This window comes from Rhodamnia argentea, chromosome 1, assembly GCF_020921035.1.
Source record: "Rhodamnia argentea isolate NSW1041297 chromosome 1, ASM2092103v1, whole genome shotgun sequence".
In the NCBI taxonomy this organism is placed as follows: Eukaryota; Viridiplantae; Streptophyta; class Magnoliopsida; order Myrtales; family Myrtaceae; genus Rhodamnia; species Rhodamnia argentea.
The window spans coordinates 36,815,426-36,835,796 of record NC_063150.1 but is presented as its reverse complement, the minus strand read 5'-3'; the positions used below and the strand labels follow the sequence as shown (position 1 = coordinate 36,835,796).

General features: G+C 38.8%; 2 protein-coding genes across 3 annotated transcripts; both read right to left on the bottom strand.

The window, feature by feature from the left end:
* Positions 1–1,692: 1,692 nt before the first annotated feature.
* LOC115730313 lies at positions 1,693–5,862 on the bottom strand. Its single transcript, XM_048281382.1, has 5 exons — positions 5,821–5,862; positions 4,853–4,971; positions 4,467–4,544; positions 1,959–4,248; positions 1,693–1,784 (listed from the first exon to the last, which is right to left on the bottom strand). Exons 2-4 carry the CDS (start codon positions 4,952–4,954, stop codon positions 2,008–2,010), a joined length of 2,421 nt encoding a protein of 806 aa, XP_048137339.1. The 5' UTR covers positions 4,955–4,971; positions 5,821–5,862; the 3' UTR covers positions 1,693–1,784; positions 1,959–2,007.
* Positions 5,863–7,800: 1,938 nt separating this feature from the next.
* Positions 7,801–19,160, bottom strand: LOC115730314 (CBS domain-containing protein CBSCBSPB3-like). 2 transcript variants are annotated; one of them, XM_048281805.1, is made up of 15 exons: positions 19,149–19,160; positions 15,056–15,444; positions 14,596–14,764; positions 14,364–14,496; positions 12,994–13,164; positions 12,465–12,543; positions 12,252–12,365; positions 12,072–12,138; positions 11,072–11,177; positions 10,945–11,003; positions 9,803–9,909; positions 9,568–9,698; positions 9,071–9,153; positions 8,867–8,956; positions 7,801–8,269 (listed from the first exon to the last, which is right to left on the bottom strand). In XM_048281805.1, exons 2-15 carry the CDS (start codon positions 15,220–15,222, stop codon positions 8,090–8,092), a joined length of 1,656 nt encoding a protein of 551 aa, XP_048137762.1. In that variant the 5' UTR covers positions 15,223–15,444; positions 19,149–19,160; the 3' UTR covers positions 7,801–8,089. The 2 variants fall into 2 exon arrangements, with proteins under 2 accessions (XP_048137762.1, XP_030516810.2); XM_030660950.2 differs by lacking the exon at positions 19,149–19,160 and having other exon boundaries at positions 15,056–15,513.
* Between the last annotated feature and the right edge of the window lie 1,211 nt (positions 19,161–20,371).

The window sequence follows — 20,371 nt, the reverse complement described above, 5'->3', positions numbered from 1 at the left end:
TGTCCCTTCTGAATTTTTGTAGTATTGTCCAAGCCTTACTTAATTTGTGGTTCCCTTTCTTCGTAATTTGAGCAATTCCAAATGATTTGGGATTCAAGCATTAATGGTAAGCCATCCCACCATGGTTCATTGACATTATGCTCTCCGGATTTTGCAGAGGCGCGATGTAAATCTAGGTGGCCGGAGTTGATGGGACAAGATGGGAAGAAAGCAAAGGCAATAATCGAGAAGGAGAATCGGCAGGTGACCGGCGTGATAATGTACTCATTTGAGATCGACAACAAGGGCAATGTCGTTCAAATGCTTATGATTGGATGAGGGCAAGAAAATGCTGTACTAGAATAGCTCACCAAGCTATTTGGATCAACTATAATGAATCAATAACATTTCACGTTAAATAAATAGGTCCTGGTTGATTCTTCTTTTCACTTAATCTCTTTAGGCGGTACTCATATGTAAATTATAAGAAAATTTTCTTTTTCTTTCTTGTACCTCGGTGAATATATAGAAGAGTTAATTCTGGCAGCAGTGTTATTAGCCCTTGATTTGAAGATTATAACCATCCGCTTTCTCACCATCCCTCAAATCAAGGGTGGATAAAACTGCTCGTGTAAAGCTTTCTTTTACTAACGATGTATATCCTAATTTTCATTTAGTGAATCTTTTTAATTTTTGGTTGGAGCATTTGCATCCTTTAGAGATATGAATTTGTGAGACCCCCTCATGAAGAGTGGGAGAGGTGGAATTCTTAAGGTCCGTCAAAGATAATGCTTTTAATGACAAGAAACTATAGCCATTGGAAGACTAAATGCACTCTATTTGCAATAAGAGAAAATTGGGAAAAACTATTAAAAAAAAGTTCAAAAGTTATTGCACTTTTGCTAATTCAATCCTAAATATTTTAATTGTGCCAATTGAATTCTAAACATTTTTACATTTTGCTAATTGAATGCATCTTGCCAATTATGGTCTAAAAAGATTATGTCGATACTAACCATCCTACTTGGCACCGCCTGTCCCGCCGTAAACATTTTTAGTAATATTTGGATAATTTTTAAAAATTTGTCGTTTTTTAAATTTTTGTTTTCCTTTTCTTTTCCTTTTATTTGGTTTTGGATTGAGGGCCAATGACCTCGCCGGATCTGGGCAAGGGCCGTGAGCCCTTGCCTAGTGGCCAAGCAAGGGTCTCGACGCCCTCCCCTAAAGTTCAGGAGGGTCCTGGCCCTCACTAACAAAAATGAAAAGTAAAGAAAAGGAAAGAAATAATTTAAAAAATTTAAAAAGTTATAAAAACATTTTAAAAAGATGAAAAAAAGATGAAAAATTTTTTGAGAAAAAAAAAAGGAATTCTCAGCTGTTCCCAGAATATAAATTTTATGCGGTTACTAAACATGTTTCTATTCGCAAATAGAAATTCTGCGAAGTTACCAAATGCATTCTGAAAATCTAGAAATCACCCGAGGAACAGAATAAAAAAATATGAATAATCAAAATCACTTTTTTGGAATAGAATCATTGCCAAATAGTCCCTAAATCGCCTAAATTTATATGCATATTCCATGATAGTTGTATCCACCAGGTCTAAGTCTCCAACAAACGTCACATCAGATAAAATTAAGCAATTTGCTCCTAGACATAAGCATGTCCCTTCCATGCCTAGGACTTCAACTGGTATCAACCCGCGTGCTTGTTGGGCCACCTTCAAGAGCATGAATTTATATGCCACGGTAATTTCCGTGTTGGGTGGCGGGAAGGTATCACTTATCAGTGCTAAAATTAGGCGCCTGCACCATTGAACCGTGCGCGTCATTAAAACTGGTGAATCCCATCAAATTTAAAGATTCCGAGGATGCATTATACATATTGATAATCATACATTAGAGACTAGTTGGGTGTCTAAAGAATCTTGATGAACGCCTTATCATAAATTTAGAACAAGTGACGAATAGAGACCTTACAAATTACACCACGTTTTGTAGAACACAACTTGTTAATTCTGATTAGTGACTAATGCATTTTGAGAGCTTTCATCCGTGACCTTTTACCAGGCAACTTTAGCTTCACCCGTCCTCTATTGGGCAGCTTCATCCCGCCGCGATGTCTCAACTTTGGCCACCAACGCGATTTCTTCTTCTTGTGGACTCTTACACCGTTGCCTCTCGATGCCTTTGAATTCTTAGTGTGTTGTAGATGCCTCAGCAACCCTTCCACAAGAGCATGAAAACGACCAACTTGGTGTTTATCCGACTTAGTTGCTTTATTCACATCTCTCTCGTTTCTCCTATGGAACATTCCCCGCACTTGCTTCCACATAGAAGTTGCGGGGCGTCTCTGCAATTTCTTATCCCGGTCGTCCGAATATCCTTGATGGTGGTGGTGATGGTGGTGATGATGGTGGTGGTGGAATATGAGGCCCAATTTGTCCTTCATTCGTCTCAGCCGACCAACCCCCTTCTCGTGATTAGATGGATGGCTAGATATGGACCCTCTCCTCCTAGGGTCCGGTGCATATGAGGCATCCACTTGACCATTGCGGCAGGTTGGGACAGAGGACGAAGAGCTGCTCTCTTCCCATGTCCTTCTGGATCCGGTCGACAAGTCAGTATCTGCATAGGCCTCACTGTTGCTGGTACTTGTGCTAGTTTCATCACTGGTCCTGCTACTTGTGCTAGTGCCATCGCTGGTCCTGCTGATGTATGAGCTTCGAGAGCTCGACCTGCGATGATCTGATTCTCGCCGAGGCTGGACCATCTTATTCCTTGCTCTTACGCTAGTCTTCTTTGGCATCATTTGCGCTCGTCTATGCATAGGCGCCTCTTTTTTACTGGAGAACTGGTCCATGAGTGTTGGTTTGAGAGTAACACGGAGAGGCATGTTGGTTTTGCTTCTGAACTTGCTGCTTGAACTGACGGCCGCAATGGAGGCCGATGACTCAGGAGGGACGAGTAGTCTCGGTTTTGCCAACGTCACCGCTGAGTTTTCCCTAGCCATTTGCTTTTGATTAATAGCCGATGGAGGCTTCTTTGGCGCATTAGCAAAACTTGGTGGAACCATTAAACCGTGAACCATATTATCTTTAACACTAATCGGATGATTGTTATGATTCTGCGAAGTCTCCAGTTTCTCCACCATGGCCTTCGCATTTTGTGGCGGGACCAGAGTCTTTTTCCGTTTCCGATTGTCGTACTCCCCTGATTTAATCCCACGAAATTCACTGCACAAACCTGTTTGGCTCACTAGGTCCTTACCACTTTTTGCAGTCAAGTTCCAACTCTGATTCTCACCAGCGTCCCGCAGCAAAACTCCCGTCTGATGACTGGTAAAATTTGAGGCTCCATGCTTGGATTTCTCACTTGGCAACTGGTGTGCCTGACTGAAGTTCTCTTGGCTATGTGCAGTCTGACTCCAGTCCTGAAGCGGCGACCCATTTGTCATAGGTGCACCATGTTCCGGCATAAATCCTGTAAATTTCTGCTCGTTTGGCTCCGTCATAGGACGAATTGCACCGACTGCCTTACCTGTTCCACTTTGTGATGTTACTTTCGTGATCAACTCCTTGGTTTGAGAATAAAGTTGCAGTACGTAGATGCGGGCTTCAATTTGTTTGATGGCATCAGTTAAGTCTTTTGTGAAATCACTAGCTCCATCAGATTGCTTGAGAATCTCAGGAGCAAATTGGGTTCTGTACCTGCCTCTAGGTTTTCTATGCTCAAAAGCCAGAGAACTTGTGGAGATAGTTGTTACAGGAGCAGCAATCCTTGCTTGGTGTTCGAGGTTGAGGACTCTTTCGTGGCTTCGTGGCTCTTGTGTACTTGTAAAAGACCCATCTCCATAGTTCTCAAAACTGCTTCTTGCTTTCCCCTCGCCACCTCGAAAGTCAATTCTTTCTTGACCATTGACTGTTCGTGTTATGCTGTTAGCTGATACCTCTGGCTCTTTACCAGATATCTGTTGTTTCACAATGTTTCTTCGACAAACCCTGCACTGCTTCCTCTGGCTTCCCTGATTGCTCGACAAGATGCTAAGTTTCGATGGCTTAGGAACCAATTTGTTAGGAGTGCTCTCAGCAGGCAAGCACTCGTCCTCCTTTCGGGTAGTGTCGGGTAAAATAGGATCTCTCAAGACGTCGATGGCACCAGATGATGTCCGTGGGCGATTAGGTAGAACAAGAGACACTAAAGTAGGTGTAAAATGAGACGGCTGAGGGGAACTGGAACCTTCACGGGTCGCAGACTGAGCTGATACGATCTGTGCACGAGCACATCACATGGTAAGACTTGCTGGACAATATTGGTGCAACTTCTAACTGAAAGTCAAATTCTAAGTTGAAGCTACGCTTGAAACTTTGAACTTTTCAGCGATGAATTGTTAATTATATTCACTGGCATAAACATCTAATCTTCCAGTTCACTTAAAGAAACAACATGAGGAAAGAAAAAGATAGAGAGAACAACTATTTGACCAACCTGCCTGAAGGTCCCAAAAATTCCTTCTGTAGCGTAATCCAGGAGATCTTTAAATAGCATTTGTGCTCTCTGATCCAACTGTAAAGCATGCAAAGTGTAAACAAGTATGAAATCACTGCTTGATAAAGTGCAAGCATCAAGCTTCCTCTGTATATTGAAACTGTCGATAAAAGGTCAATAAAACTTATCGAGTAAAACCTGTCTTTTCTTAGACAAGACAAACCGAAGATCTCTCGAATATTGCTTATCAAAATAAATTTCAGTCCCACAAAGATTGAACTGCGAAAACCGATGTAACAAGTCGAGAAGCTTCCCAGGAGCATCCTCATTTCTTTTCTTTGAAGAGAGTAGCAAAAATTCAGCAAGATATATAGTGAATAGCTTACATATATAGCATCTCCACGGTGTGGCCCATCTGCACTTCGTTGGAGAAGCTCATACAACTTTCGCAAGGCATATAGATCAGACTTCACATCTTCCAATTCCATATTGATAGCCAAGGCTCCTATCAACCATTATGTACGGTTAGTCTGAAAGCGTCCGACTGAAGGACAAACTCCGAAACCGATACGCAATGAAGCAAAATATAACATGGTAGGATAAAACTTGTGTGCAGAACAAATCAGGTAACATGATCTTCGTCACGATATTGTTCTCCATGGGGATCAGACCGAAAAGATGGGACTCTAGATAAATCATACTTTAGTGGCAGACGTGAGGTTATAGAACGGCAGAGGGTAATCAGAACCATTTCCGTTATTCCTCGTATCTAAATCGAGACATGCATCCGTGGACTTGTAATCTAATTGACACGCGTGTGGAGTCTCAAAACAAAAGATAAAGAGTACGTAAGTCAATGGAAACAGCAAACCATTTGCCATCTAGAACACATTCATTCGGACAAACCCGATGATCGCAATGCCACTTGAATTTCCATAGATTATTTCCAAAAAGAAAAATCTGCCAACCTACAATAACAAGGAGATGAACAGATGGCCTCTCCTGAACAAAAAAAAAAAATCAAGTGTATTTCACAGAGAGATTGAACAAAACAATGGAATGAAGAAAGAATTGATTCAAGGCAGACCAAAACCGTCAAGCCCAGAAGCCATTTGCAAAAGAGAAGAGACTGCGAGATCAAAACAGATAATGCCTTTTGGATTGTGCATGGAAATCGCCATTGTTACGCGCATGAAAACTGGCCGAAAGTTTTGACAATGCCGATGAATTTTCACGCTTATTTCATTCTAGAAACTCAAGAAAGACCCTACCATTGCTACGTGCACACATTGAATGGAATCGCGATCGTCGAGCTATCAAGAAGAGAGGGGTGAGAAAAAGAGAAGAAATTCACCCGAGAACCCAGACGACTGCTCTGACGAGAAACAGGACCAGCGTGACCCTAGCGGTCTGCACTCCACCATCGCTTCTCTCTCTCTCTTTGCTGCACCTTCTCGCGTGATTTTCCTGGAAAGTTTTTGCCGAGCAGAGAAAGTGACGGGAAATCGGCAAAATAACGAAAGAGCCCTTGAACAGATCACGGTCTTGCTCGCAAGGTTAGGGGCTGTTTGGTCACATCGGATCTTTCGGAACTGCCTATGTCAATGTACCAAAACCCAAAAAGGATAGATTTCCTCCACAACCTTCTGTGCATTAGTCAACGAAGTACTCATTTTTCAGTCATCAACTGAATGACGAACCAAACTAAATATTCTGAGAGAATGAAGTCCCATTAATGGTCTCTGGAAGTAAAACGAATCGAAAGAATAGGGGCGTCATCTACGATGGTAGAAACCGCGACAGGAACATGAACATAAGTAAAAGAAACCATGCAAATGCTCCGGAATCGCAATATCTGCAACGTTCAAAACCAAAAAGAAGAAGAAGAAGAAACCCAAGTTCCGAGATCGCGTACCCAACGAAAAAGAATGAAAAAAAGACCGAATTCCTCGAAGCTTTTCCTTCTCCTTCTTCTCCTTCTTCTTCTTCTTCTTCTTCCTCTGGGCGTCGCCCTCGCTTCGCTCACTGTTCATTGATCCACCTGCTTCGTTTGTTCTGCAATGGTTTTAACGGTCAAGGTGCGGTTCTCCGTCTGATTATGGCGATCTCAGCCGTACGATTCGCTGCGTGGGCTTTTTGGTGGTGGTGACTTTTCGCTAACAAGCCAAATTCCGAACCGGCGGTTTTGTAGTTTATGGAATTTTTGTCATGAAATTCCACAGTTTGTTTTTTTATATACTATTCTAAATTTCTTAAAAAATTTGTTCATAAATTCTTACATATTGCCCTTGGCAAAAAAAAAAAAAAAACTGTCACGTAAAGCGTTTCAATTGGAAAGTTACTTTCGACCAAAAAAAAATTAATTGGAAAGTTACCGTTTACCTTTAGAATTGTAAAATTACTTCTAACCTTGAAAAGTGGCTAAAATACACTATCTCTTAAGAGTCATTGATAAGAGAAAACATAGTTTTAATAGAGAAATGACTAAAAAGAGCAAAAAAAATATATATGCCTACAATATATTAAACGTTGGAAATTAAATGAAAACTACCAAGCTCGACTAAAATATCCTAACTTCGAATTTTTAAAATTACATTTACAATAGATTGTAACTTACGATATGATATAATTAGGAAAAACAACACAAATAGTTCATTAACTTTATCCCTCCATGCAATATCATTCTCAAACTTTTAATCCGTTTCATGTAGTCCTTAAACTATTTATAAATATTCAATATAATCAAAAAATTTCAATTCAATATAGTCCCTCAACTTTCATAATTATTGCCTGAATTTTAGGATAGCATTTCATTCCATTTTATTTTCTAAATTAATAGAAAAAATGGCTATCTTTTTTATTGCTTTTTTATCCTTTTGATTTCTATAAAAATTACATAGTTTCATTTGAGGAAACCATGGCTATACAACAAAATGTGACCCCCTAATTTCGTATTTGTCTAGGTATATACGGTATAGAGATTGCCTAATCTTGAATACATCTACTTGTAATTACTGACGCGACAGATTTTTACATACACATTTACATAAGTTATATTCAATTATCCAAAGAGTTGCACAACATCAGTCCGTCTACCAGTATTGGGGACCAATTATCGAGAACTTCTCGGGCCAAAGAATAGGGAAACAATCACCCACATCTCATAATTCCACTTGCATTTCACAAGAAAGAGGCCAAAAGACCTTCCATATATCGACAGATAAAATGTCTGCCACACTCTACAGACCTATCTGATTACCTATTCTATGTCTTCAACATTACTCGTATTCAAACCTCAGACAAAAAGGGATAAAGAAAGTGATAGGCCCTGCAATGGAGATCATAACAACTCTGGCCTTGTCAATATGATTTTTCTCTTCAAGTTCCAGAAGTAAGATTCTCAATTTCAGTAATTATACGGAGTTACAAAATAAAGCGAAGCCCCAGCCCACCAAAGTCATTTTTCATCACCCACCCCTAAAGGATCCATCATCTATCCAGTGGTATACTTAATAATGAAGTGAACCATCTTGGTTTTATTGGTCAAAAACCATCTTGGCTCTCTGGCTTCGCCAATCCACCTTGAACCCCAACAAAAAGAAGATAAATCCAGCAAGAAAATTTCACAGTTTCGCACGCTTTAAGTAGACCAGAACGCCAATGCTCGTCAAGATGACTGCGCCTGCAAGAATTCCAGAACCCACCGACATCCCCTTGCCCTTTTTCATTGTCGCCATGTCTGTCGCAGGGGGTGATCTTAGCTGCTGGCTGGATTCCGAAAAATCCAGATGCAACCTCACAACCTAGGACCAAGATAGAAGGTAGGGCATCGAAATTTACTAAACAAATTGGAATATGCAGAAAGGTGATAGGTAGCAGTATAAACTGACCACTATTTACTCAGCTCTATACACTAGGAAGTTGGCGCTGGCACAAATCCGCAATTGATATCAAAATCAATAAGTAATCAACTAAGATTTTAAGAGTAGCAAGTTGGCATAGGATAACAAACATAGAAAGTTTCAGTTTTCCCTTTTCTAATCCCTGTCAAGATCCCTGAGTTACGCATTTATAGTCCTTACATTGACTAAATATCATCCCATCAAAATACTTTCACTGTTCAAATCAGATAAATAATGATCTATCATTACTACTACAGAAGAAAATCTTTTCCAAAGATGGTAAAAGAATTTCTGTGACCAATCAATAAATCTGGTGAAAGAATGATTACTACTCAGTATCTCAATGATCACAATGACAACAGAGGAAAATCTTTTCCAAAGAGGGAAAAAGAATTTCTGTAACCAATCAATAAATCTGGTGAATCCATCTTTCCATCATTTACCAATAAACTATGCTTAAAAGCACCGCCTGCCCCAGTGAGAAAAACACAAAGATACCTTCTGTCCAGATGATCTTGCATGGCTGACAGCACCAACAAGATCAGCATCAGTGGCCAATAGAACTTTATCACCTTCATCATCTTCATACTACCATTGACAAATAAAACATGCAAATAAAAAGTTCGGACTTAGTAACCAAATTGGACTGATGAAAGTCTCATAAGATGCACAGAGCATGGTACTACATCAATTTGAGCTCACCAACATCTGAGGTCTCTGTGAATCATTACCAACTCCAATCCTTTGGAACACGGCGGATAGAAGCTCGTCTAAGTTCTCAGTACCTAAGAACAAGATAAAAGACTTCATTGGTGCTGCTGAAACTAGAAACTGAAGCTCTCATTAAGCAGTTCTATCAAGCTAAACCAACACAATTATTAATTCGACAAACCCTCCAAAAATCAAGCACATCATAATTGTGACCTTATGATATGTTTACCCCATAAATATCAATGCGTTGTCCTTCACTAAAAAGTGAGAAAATAGATCCTTCAATGTCTTTTACCATCCTAAAGATGACGCTCTCATAGTAAGTAAAATTATACATAAAGAACTGTTCAGATGATGCCTTAGTATATAGAATAGACGTTGTTCCTCAGTGAACTAGGTTGCGTAAATTTGGCCTCAAAGAGGGGGATGCTCTCGAGTCTTGAGATCTATTCATAACGTAAAAAATGTTGCTCTTAGGCAATACTCACCACAATTTAACCTGTGCACACGACCTTTAAGGTCTTCAAATTTGAATGCAAATGAATTTCCCAGACCAAGGGAAGGATATCCAGACTTGGTACTCTCTGGTCCTTCTGAGGGCATCGCTGCTGACATGTCACTATAACATTTCGCAGAAATCAGATTTTGAACAAACTTTAGTATATGCTTTACATTTTATGTATTCATTCCATGAAGACCTCATTCTTACATATGAAGTGATACCTGTGGGTGTCAGTGTCATCTGGTGGCTCCAAAGCAAGGGCTGAGTCCCAGAACTTTTGCATCATGGTGTTTGCCATATCATTAACAGCTCCGGAGCCGTTCTCAACCTTGCAAAATCATACAATATTGTCAAATAGATGGTCATTTACTTATACTGCCATATTTGCTGTAGGTTTAAATAAAAAATAATCTTGATTCAACATACAGTGTATTATCCTAGAAAACAGCCGTCTCGGTCAATGGATCATTGGAACATAAAAGGTAATATTGAACTCTGCTGGAAACATTAAGCCAGAGCAATGGGAATGCCACATGTTCTCACTTTTAGGGCTCATTCTGACCAGCTAAATCAGAATTAAAGCCAAAGACAACATTAGCCTCATTATTCTAATACTAAGGGCAAAAAGCTCAATTCAGGTCAACTTCACCTAAATCCACACCTGGCTGAAATTTCCAGTCAATTAACCTATCATCTTGGTTTAAGCCAAAAAAGAGCTAGACAACTAACCTGGTTTTATTTTTGGTTTACCTTTCTTCTTAATTGACCAGCACACCTGTTTACAGAATTTTCAAATTCAGGTCCATTTACAGATTTAAGACAAGTAAAATGTTTCTTTAAGAAATCAATGTTTTACATGGAAAGACAAGTGTTTTTTATTTAGACTAATGGCCATGGTAATTTTTATTGGTAACGTAACATACAGAACTCATGATATTCTGATTGAATGCATAAGAACATTATGATGTTGACTAAGCAATTGGAACCAAAAGTAAAACCAAAACAAACCAACATTATTGATCTAGTTTGACAGTTTTACTATATAACTCTGGTTTCCTTTCGGCTTCAAATTTTTTTTATGGCAGATTTGGTTTTTCTTTGAAAATCTTTCCCAACTTGGAGTTACTAAAACATGGACAACCCTGGCCACTAGCAAGTAGACTAGAATCTCAATCCTAAATCTGGTGGCAAAGGTCACCATGCCTCAATGGCAAGGTAATGAAATTTGAACTTTAAGGCACTACAATAGCAACATTTTTTTGAGTTGCACCCAGAGTCAAATTAAATAATAATCATAGTAAGTTGGCTATAATGTTTAAAATACTCTCTAACATGCAACTGTAGCTTCAGAAAATAGACTTACCATGGAAATTGCCGCATGAGTTATCTGAAGCACATCCAGACAAGCGGCAATACACCCCTCTGCAATAAAGGTTTAACTCACTATTCGTGCAAACTGCATTGGAGAAGTCATGAGAAATTTGACCCACCTTTGTCAAGGACAGGAAGGTGCAAGAACTTTCCGTCATGCATAATATGCAATGCATCAAGAATTGTTGTCTCTAGCATCACACATTCAGGATTTGCCGTCATTACCTGTAGAATTTGTAAAAAAAGTACCACCAAATTCAATAGTGTCAATAAACAAAAAGAAAATAAGCTCACACCCAGAATATTTAAGGGTAAAAGGGGAGGGGCAGACCATAAAAAATATTCATTTTTTCTGTCTGGATTATAGTCATATCACGCAAGGACAGATACTATCAGATTGATTCCATGTGCTAGACCAACAATATCCTATGTCACCTAAAATAACTAAATGTAGAAAAGGCAGCTTGTTCATTAATAATGACAAGTTGACATTTTTTGAGGTACTAATATCACTTAAAGTCTCAAGTTTGTGGCAGATACAAGATGTAAAGTAAATTGCAACGTGAGACTAAGTCTTCACAACCTCCAGAACCATCAAAACACCCCAAACCATCAGGAAATGATGCATCATTTTAACAAGGTAAAGCCCACACAAGAGCAAGGGCCAACAAAATAAAACTTGACACAGTATGCAGGGAGAAACATGAGCAGCACATCAACAATTATGATCTTAATATTGCACAAACAGCAACGAAGTGAGCATCAACAGACTAAAAATCAGCCCAATAACACCCCTATCTGGTGGCCCACAGGAAAAGAGTACACAAGTGCCCCTGAAAATTATAGAAAAATCTCAGTGCTCATGCATGGCAGCTAAGCCTCAGACAACAATCATCAACGTTTTGCTAAGACCTTAAGAGAGCTGATAAACAATTCAGACTCCATTTAATTTACTGCTGTACAATGCTACAATTGATTCAGAAACCACAATGACAAATGAAACTTGCTTCTAAAAAACAATGACAGCTGAAATTTACCTTCAAAATAGATGCCAAACTCATCCGTACTTAATTTGGAAAACAAAATTAGCATGTGTGTGGACTCGAACAGAAAACTAACCTTTTCAACCAGAGTCAACTCAGGAGAAAGATTTTGAGCCACTACGCGCATAAGAATATCTTTTGAACTGCATTTTAAGGAAAAAGCAGCCACAAGAATTGGACATCATCATGTGGTGAGAACAGGAGCTATCCGAATAGGAAATAAGAGGGGCAGACAGAGACAAGGACAGAATAGTACGTGAGTATCCCCTGTATCTTGCTTCCTGTCATAATGATTACTGAATTGACACGCAACTCCCGCATCTTCTTAGCAGCAACATAGACTGGATCTGATGGTGACACAATGGCAACCCTGAAAATAGATAAAATAGGTTCTTAGTACCAGAAAACCACTTACTAAGCCATTAAGATGGCACGCATAACAGATTAAAAATCCACAATTCAGAGGTACTTTATGTTCTCGCTGATGATAGTTGACAAGGATGGCTTGAACATCCGCTCTCTCAGTGTTTCAATAAACGCATATGGAGCTGAGATAAATCCATAGAACAAACATGAGAGTTACATATTTGTCAGCAAATAAAAAGGACGAATCAGAATTTAGGTTTACCCCATGCTATAAGTTTGAAAAAAATAAATAAGAAGTAGCCATATTGAGAAAATATATTAAGGATCCTTACCACCATATCTAATTTCATCTCTTGAAGTAGTTCTTAACCATTTATCAGGTCACCATAGCAGAAGCATTCTAATGGGAATAAATAAATAAAGCTAAAAAGAACAGACCACACGCATAATAATAGTTCGAAAAAATCTTTGTCACAAACTAACTCTTATGATCCCCCAAAATCTTTTTCCCCTTTTTCCTATTTTGGCTGCGTAAAATTTTATACTAATGTTGGCACTGACGACTACGTCACAATACATTTCTAGTCAGGCAAGAAGGTATATTCTCATTAAGTAGGATAGAATTAGCCAACCAGAAAAGTTGCTTCCCCATTGGCGTTCGACTCCTTCTACAGCAGCAGCAATAGCACTCCCTTGCTCAGCAGCCTTTTCCATCCTAGAGATAGCATCGTAGAGGCATTTCGTGATATCTAACAATGCAATGACTTCACCATTTTCCACAACTGGAAGGTGCCTAAATTTACCTGTTCATTGGAATGGGAAAAAGTACTTCATCAAGACAAGTAAATGGCGAAAGGGTAATCCAGGTTCCATGATTTTTTTTTTTTTTTTTTTGGGCAAATAGAGATCCAACATGAGGCACGTCAACCTGAATTTTCAGCTGGATCATGCAAAGGAAAATATGAAAGCACCAAGACATATCAAAATGAAGAAGCTCTACAAGTTCTAATTCCATGAATGGCCTTAAGAATATATTACGCATGTGCATGCTACAGTGTACAATAACACATAGTGCAGCAGCAGAGTTAAAATTTAAAACAATTTTCCCTAACAGTTTCCAGTAACTTTTTCACAAGTCACTGTTTTCCCTTTCTATCATTGTGTTACAGTTCATAACACCCCTCTCATCATTAAACCTTGATCAAGCAGAGTCAATTTATGACCTAAATAGAACCGACATTGACACGCAACACGACACGCCATTTCTCAAAAAATAGAGAATTCCGACGCGTTGGAACATGCTGTATATTAAATGTATATTCTTATCTAATTTTATGATTATTTCAATCAAATTAATTTGATTCAAATCCACAAATTAATAAATGATAAAAAAGAACCTAGAATGAATTTACACTAAAAATATTAATCCACCATTTGTTAATATCATTCATCATTTCGAATTGACAAACTCAACTACATTCCATTCTAATAATCCATAAAACTTCAAGAAAGAAAAAACAAGCAATCCACATTCCACCATTAAATTTAACATTTAACAAGTAGGAAAAAAAATCCACATTTCACCATCAATTAGGGCTAAGCCAATCGGGGTGGGGGATTTTAAAATATTAGGTTTGATAGATTTACATTTTGACCCCTAAAATATTAAAAAGTTCTAAAATTGGCCCCGTGCGTGTAGGGATGCCGTACTAGCGTGCCGTTGGCGTGTTGGGAGAGTTGACCACGTGTCGGATGTCCGACATGCATTGACCACGTGTCCAACACCGACGGGAAGGCCACCGGAGAGTGTCCGTGCTTCCTAATTTATGACTGTTAAAGAAAATCACCACCGATAAAAGTGCAAAAGATTCGAATTCAAAGGACAAGTTAGTTCCCCATCCACTAGGAACATTCTTCTTCCAAGTAAGCACCAAAATCAGTAGTACTGATTATGAAAAATCATGACAAATAAGAACCACACTTAAGAGTTCGAAAGACCTACCTTGGATCATTTTCTGAAGAGCTTCAATAGCCAAAGTATCAGAAGTAACAAATATGGGATTTCTCGTCATTATCTTGGATACTATAGTTTGCTCTGGTCGCAACCCCTCTGCTATGACTCTTGTGGCAATATCCTGACCGACAGATGCATAAAAAACACATTTTTTAAGCCAGATAAAAACTCTGTGCGAACCCAAAGAAAACATTGAGAATTTCCATCTTATCATTCGAACCTTATCGGTAACAATCCCAGAGAGCAAAGCATTGGCATCAGTCAACAGAACAGCATCAACCCGGCGAGCAGCCATACGCCGACACGCATCGGAAACAGTAGTTCCCTCTGGTATGGTGAGGGCTTTAGACAACCTCAGTTTCTTCACGGTCCTCTCTCCCACAACAGAGCTAAAGCAATTTAATCAAGAACAAGAAACAATCAGGAACATTTTGACTTTCAAGTGTCTCAGCTATTGGTGAATCAAGCCAAATCATCATATAACACGTCTCAATAATGCTTGAGCTTACGAGATGACACTCCCCATGTCATCGTCGCAACAAGGATACGCTATAATAAAAGCGGCACGAATAAACCGATTGATACAGCAAGACCAACACTTAAAAAGCTCATTTCTTTTTTTCTAAATAAGCACGAGAATCTTTTTTTTTTTCAGAGAGAGAGAGAAAGAGAATACTCACGATTGGGCAGGAGGTGAAGAGGGCTTGGAGACGCTGCCGTTGTTAGTCACCGTGCCATTACCGTTCTCCATTGGAGGCGACTTCCTGGTAACGGAAGCCGAGGGGCCTCGCTTCTGCTGCAGACTCGTCCTCCGAGGACCGGAGGAAGCTGCCACTTGCCCACTCATCCTCGCTCTCAATCAACCCAGCCCCCCCAAACCCCAAATCGAGAAAGAAGGAAAAAAGAAACCTAGGGTTTTAGAAACCGGCTCTTCCGATCAATCGAGCTCCAGGAATCGAAAGAGAGAGAGAGAGAGAGAAAAAAACAGAGATGGTAGCGCGAGGAAGACGCAGACAAAGCCCTGAGCTTGGGCTTCGAATCCTCCTCCACCTCCTCCTCCTGCTGCAGCCTCTTCCTTCCTCTTCCTCTTCCTCTTCCTCGTCTCTATTTGATTGATTCAGGGGGTGGGAAACGAGCGGAGTTCAATTCAAACGACAGTTAATTGCAGCCCCGATTTTTGGGATTTTGTCTTTTCTATTCTTTGTTTTTTATTATCAATTATTTCATTTTTGTTATTATTACCAATTATTTCTTTTTCTTTTTCTTTTTCTTTTTCTTTTTCTTTTTCTTTTTTGGTCGAATTTATTATTTATCAATTATTTCGTTAAATAAAGAGTGTCTGATCAAAAAAATAATAATAATGATAATAAGGAGTGAGTGGTGGCAATTCACCTTTTGGCCTACAAAATTGACACACAAAAAAAAAAAACAAAACAAAAACTTAAAAAAGGTGAGGGGCAATTTACGTGGTTGGTGCGTCCCACTCACGCTTCCACCGAGGATCATGAAAATATCGGATGATTTCTCTTCTCTCCATTAAAAAGATAATTTGAATCCAAGGCTCTATTTATTCCGCTGATTAAGAGAGATTTGAAAAATGCGTTCTTGAAAACGACCGCTTGTATCGCGTAGGGCGCAAATGATAATCATTCCAATTCTCTCTTTCTGTTTTAAAACGTGTTTTTGGAACGAGTTTGGAATCGAAATCCGTTTAGTAATGCAATTTCATTTCTCTATTTCTGGAATAAATTTTTAGTTCGGAAATGGGTTCGGCGCAAAGATAAATTTTCTACTTCTCTATTTCTGGAACATAAACATAAATAAAGACTATTCTCATCTTCGGCCCTCGCCTGCTTGCCAATCCCCAATCACCGGCCACCCGCCAATCGTCGCGCTAGTTCCCATAGAAATTTTATGTTATTATCAAACCAAATTTATGTTCTGGGAATATAAATATTGTTTCACTATCAAAAGCGTCTCTCTGCTCACAAACTCGTCCTGGAATAAAAAATAGAAAAATCTATTTCTATTTAGAAATTGTTGCCATGAACAAAATTGTTATAATTCGCGCCCTTAGAAAAATGAATGACCATAAAATATTTTCATTGTTTACGAAAATATTTACACATGGATTGTTGTCAATAATAAGAAATATTCATCGTTGACTAATTATTTTTAGCGATACGAATGATCATTTTTAGGAAAATATTGTCCAAATCATTCATTTTTCGCAAAACAAACGGAGCATAAATATTAGAATATGAAGCTTTGGTATTGTATACTGTGCCCTGGACAATAATCAGATAAATATATTCTTTGTGATATTGGTTTTTTTTTATTCCCTTTCACATATTTTCTTCTATTATTACAAGCAACAACATATGTATTTCACGGTTTCTCTTCCTTTTTTGAAGTTTCATCTCCCCCTTGTTTGGTTTCTTTTGTTTCCTTTTCTCCTTTAGTTTCTTTTTCTTTTTCTTTTTCTTTTTTGGTCCTTTTACAAAACTAAGGATTGGAAAAATGAGTCGATTATAGTAATACAAAGATTCAACTTTTTATGCTAGAGAAAAAGGCAATGCTCAAAAAATCCTTCCCCTCCTTAGTAGAGACGGTTACAAACGGCTAATCTTACCACAAATTCAAACTCAAAACTTCCTAATTCGTTTGAAACGAGTCAAAGTCAAACCCTAAATTGAGCCCTTGTTGGAATCTGTGCCGTATTCGATTGAATGTACAAGACATTGAGCTCTCGTTATCATCACTTTTCAATTAAAACGTATCAAAACTCTACATAAGTCCATAGATCAAGATGACCACACCCCACATCTAAAATTGAAGGAGTTGTTATAGTTGGGGTTTTTGGCGTCGACTAAGACAGAGATTAGAGGTTCTGAAGTAAGAAAAATAGATAGAAAAAAAAAGTATGCTGAGGGTTTGACCAAAAAAGGAAAAATTTCAAACAAAGTTATGAAGTGCCCTCATTTTTTTTGAAAAAAATCGCTCGGAAGCTAATTTTTTTTTTTAAATAAGGGCATGAATTGATCATATTAGTCTCAAAGAAGGGCGTAGTCTCATCAGCTGGCCGAATCTTCCAATTAGTAAAGGGCATTTTTGTCCTTTATTTTTATGAATTTTTTTTTTTTTTCCTTTTTCTTTTTATTCTTTCCTTTCGCCGGTGGCCAGTCTCAGGCAATGGCCGACCATCGGCAAGGCCCGAAGAGGATAGGGCGATGGTCGCCATCACTCGATCTAGCGAGAGATGGCCTCACCTAGGCGAGATGACCTTGCCCGCCGCCTCAATAGCCACAAGTGAGGGTCGCCTTGCCGGAGGCCAATGAGGGCTTACAGGCTCACGCCAGCCGCAACAAAGAAAACAAAGAGATGAGAAAGAGGAAAACTAAATAAATAAATAATTTAAAATTAGAAGTGTCTAATGACGAAAGTACCATTGATTGGCCGGAATAATTGGCTAACCGACGAGGTCGAGCCCTTATTTGAAATTATCATGGTTATTTCATACTCTTATTTGAAATAAGATCCACTTTAAGTCATCTTTGAAAGAAAATGATGACATTTTAGGCCTTTATTTAAAATTTTCCAGCAGCAAAACTTAAATGGATTTGAGGTGTGGCATATTATTCAGGTTCGGGTCCGCCAATACCTACGTGCTAAAAAAACACCTAAATTCTTGATATGTTACTTAGGTCATGTGTAAAAACTCCAAAACTTGATTATGGCCATTAAGGCCACTTTAGACAGGATAAGGAACTCAACTGAACTCAAATAGCCAATCAGCCTCGTTTCATCGAGCATTGTGGCTCCTATGCTAATCTTACCATTAATGATGCCTTAGTTAAGCGTATGGATACGAAGAGCGAGAATTGTTTATAGCACAGAATGCATGATGTACTGCAATTCATCACTAACCCGCAAATTAGTTGGCTGAGATTTGATTTTAGCCTTTATTTGTTTCACGAAAACTGATTGATTTGGAAAAAAAAAATGATCGCTTGCATCGCTCGTAAAAATGAATGAATGAAAAATATTTACATGGCCACAAACATATTTAGGCATAAATTATTATGATAATATACAAGCATTTGTCACATTTTCCCCTTGCTCAAGCACACGGTTTAACACATCTATATGCAACTATTCCACTGACATTTTCCTCTTGGTTAAGATTGTTCAGTTTGTTTTCCCTCCGGTAACATTCAGCAGAGCAGTAATCAAACCATCCACCGCCACCAGGACAAATTCCACGAGCGGCGCATGAAGGTTGGCATCCCTCTTTTGGAGAGCAGAGCATTTGATATAGATTCATCTTATAAGCGCTCATTCATCTTGAATTATTCAGTATTGAAGGAATTAATGAAAATGCCGGCGACGCCTTTTTGATGCGATCGAGTTCAATCCAATCGACGAGCAATCGATCGTACATCGGTCGCCAAGGGTGCGCATGAAAACACTTCTCCACCTAGGAATGACTTCTGATAAGAAGTTAGTTTTTCTGTTTTTGCTTTTGAGTAGAAGTTGATTTTTCAATTTCTACTTCAGAAGTTGATTTCTGGTGGAGAAATGCGTTTGATAACTGAAATAAATTTGAGCTTCTGAAGTAGAAATTCGTTTGATAATGACTTGAAATTTCAACTTCTGAAAGAGAAATTCGTTTGATAATGGGTGGAAATTTCTACTTCTAAAATGTTATTAGCACAAAATTCTTTTTTCTTTGGATTCTCATCTTTCGGTTCGAGCAAAAAGATAAAACACGACTCCTGCTCCTCTCAAATATGGCGTCCGTGATGTTGAAGGAAATGAATTACCTCAGCTAGTTTATGTCTCTCGTGAGAAGAGATCTGGTTTTGATCATCACAAGAAGCTGGAACCATGAATGCTCTGGTATGAAACCCCATCTCCCCTCAGGACCTTTAAAAGTTTGGTCATACTTCTCGGCTGTTTACATCATCTCTCTCAATTCGCTGAATTACCTACTATTTTGTCAGTCATTAATCTAGGTGCGGGCCTCAGCAGTCATCACAAATGCCCCTTATATGTTGAACGTGGATTGTGATCACTATATAAACAACACCAAGGCTCTTCGAGAAGCCATGTGCTTCATGATGGATCCAATTTCGGGCAAGAAGATATGTTACGTGCAATTTCCACAGAGATTTGACGGGATAGATCGTCACGATAGATACTGAAATCGTAATGTAGTATTTTTTGACGTAAGTAAACAAATAAACAGGCCTCATCAATGTTGTAAGGTTCTTCCTTTCCTCTTTTTCTGGAAAAAAAAAACAAATCATTCATATATTCTGATGTCTATACTATTGAATCCAGATAAATATGAAGGGTTTGGATGTTATACAAGGACCAATTTATGTCGGAACTGGTTGTGTCTTCCGGAGGCTGGCTTTGTATGGATATGATGCCCCAATAAAAAAGAAACCTCCTAGGAAAACATGTAACTGTTGACCGAAATGGTGCCGGTTGTGTTGTTGATCTAGAAAAAGGGATAAGAAAATGAAGTCTAATGAGCAAAAGAAGACAGTGAACGCAATCTTGGAGAAAAACTGATGTGTTTCCATCTTCTTCCTTGTTAAGTTTATCCACCGCCTTGATGGTCACAGTTGCAGAGGAAGCTTCCTCTTCAACTTCATAAAATTTGCAGATGCTCCCTTTGTTATTTTGATGGAAGCTTAGAGCTTCCTTTTGTGCATTCAACTCCTCTCCACCAGCACGTGGCAAATGACAATTGCCTACTTCAATAACATCAGAATTTCCTTCTTCAAGTGCTTCAAGGTTTTCAGAATAGTTTGCAGATTGATTGGCTGAAAAGTTTAGATTAGATGATGCAGTGAACTCCATCTCGTCCACTTTAAACCCCATCTCCTCCTGCTGACCACCATCATCCAATTCCTCCTGCTTATGGCCATATGAGCTTGAAGAAAGAGAACTCACAGTTCCTTTCTTCTCCAGGGACTCAAAATGTG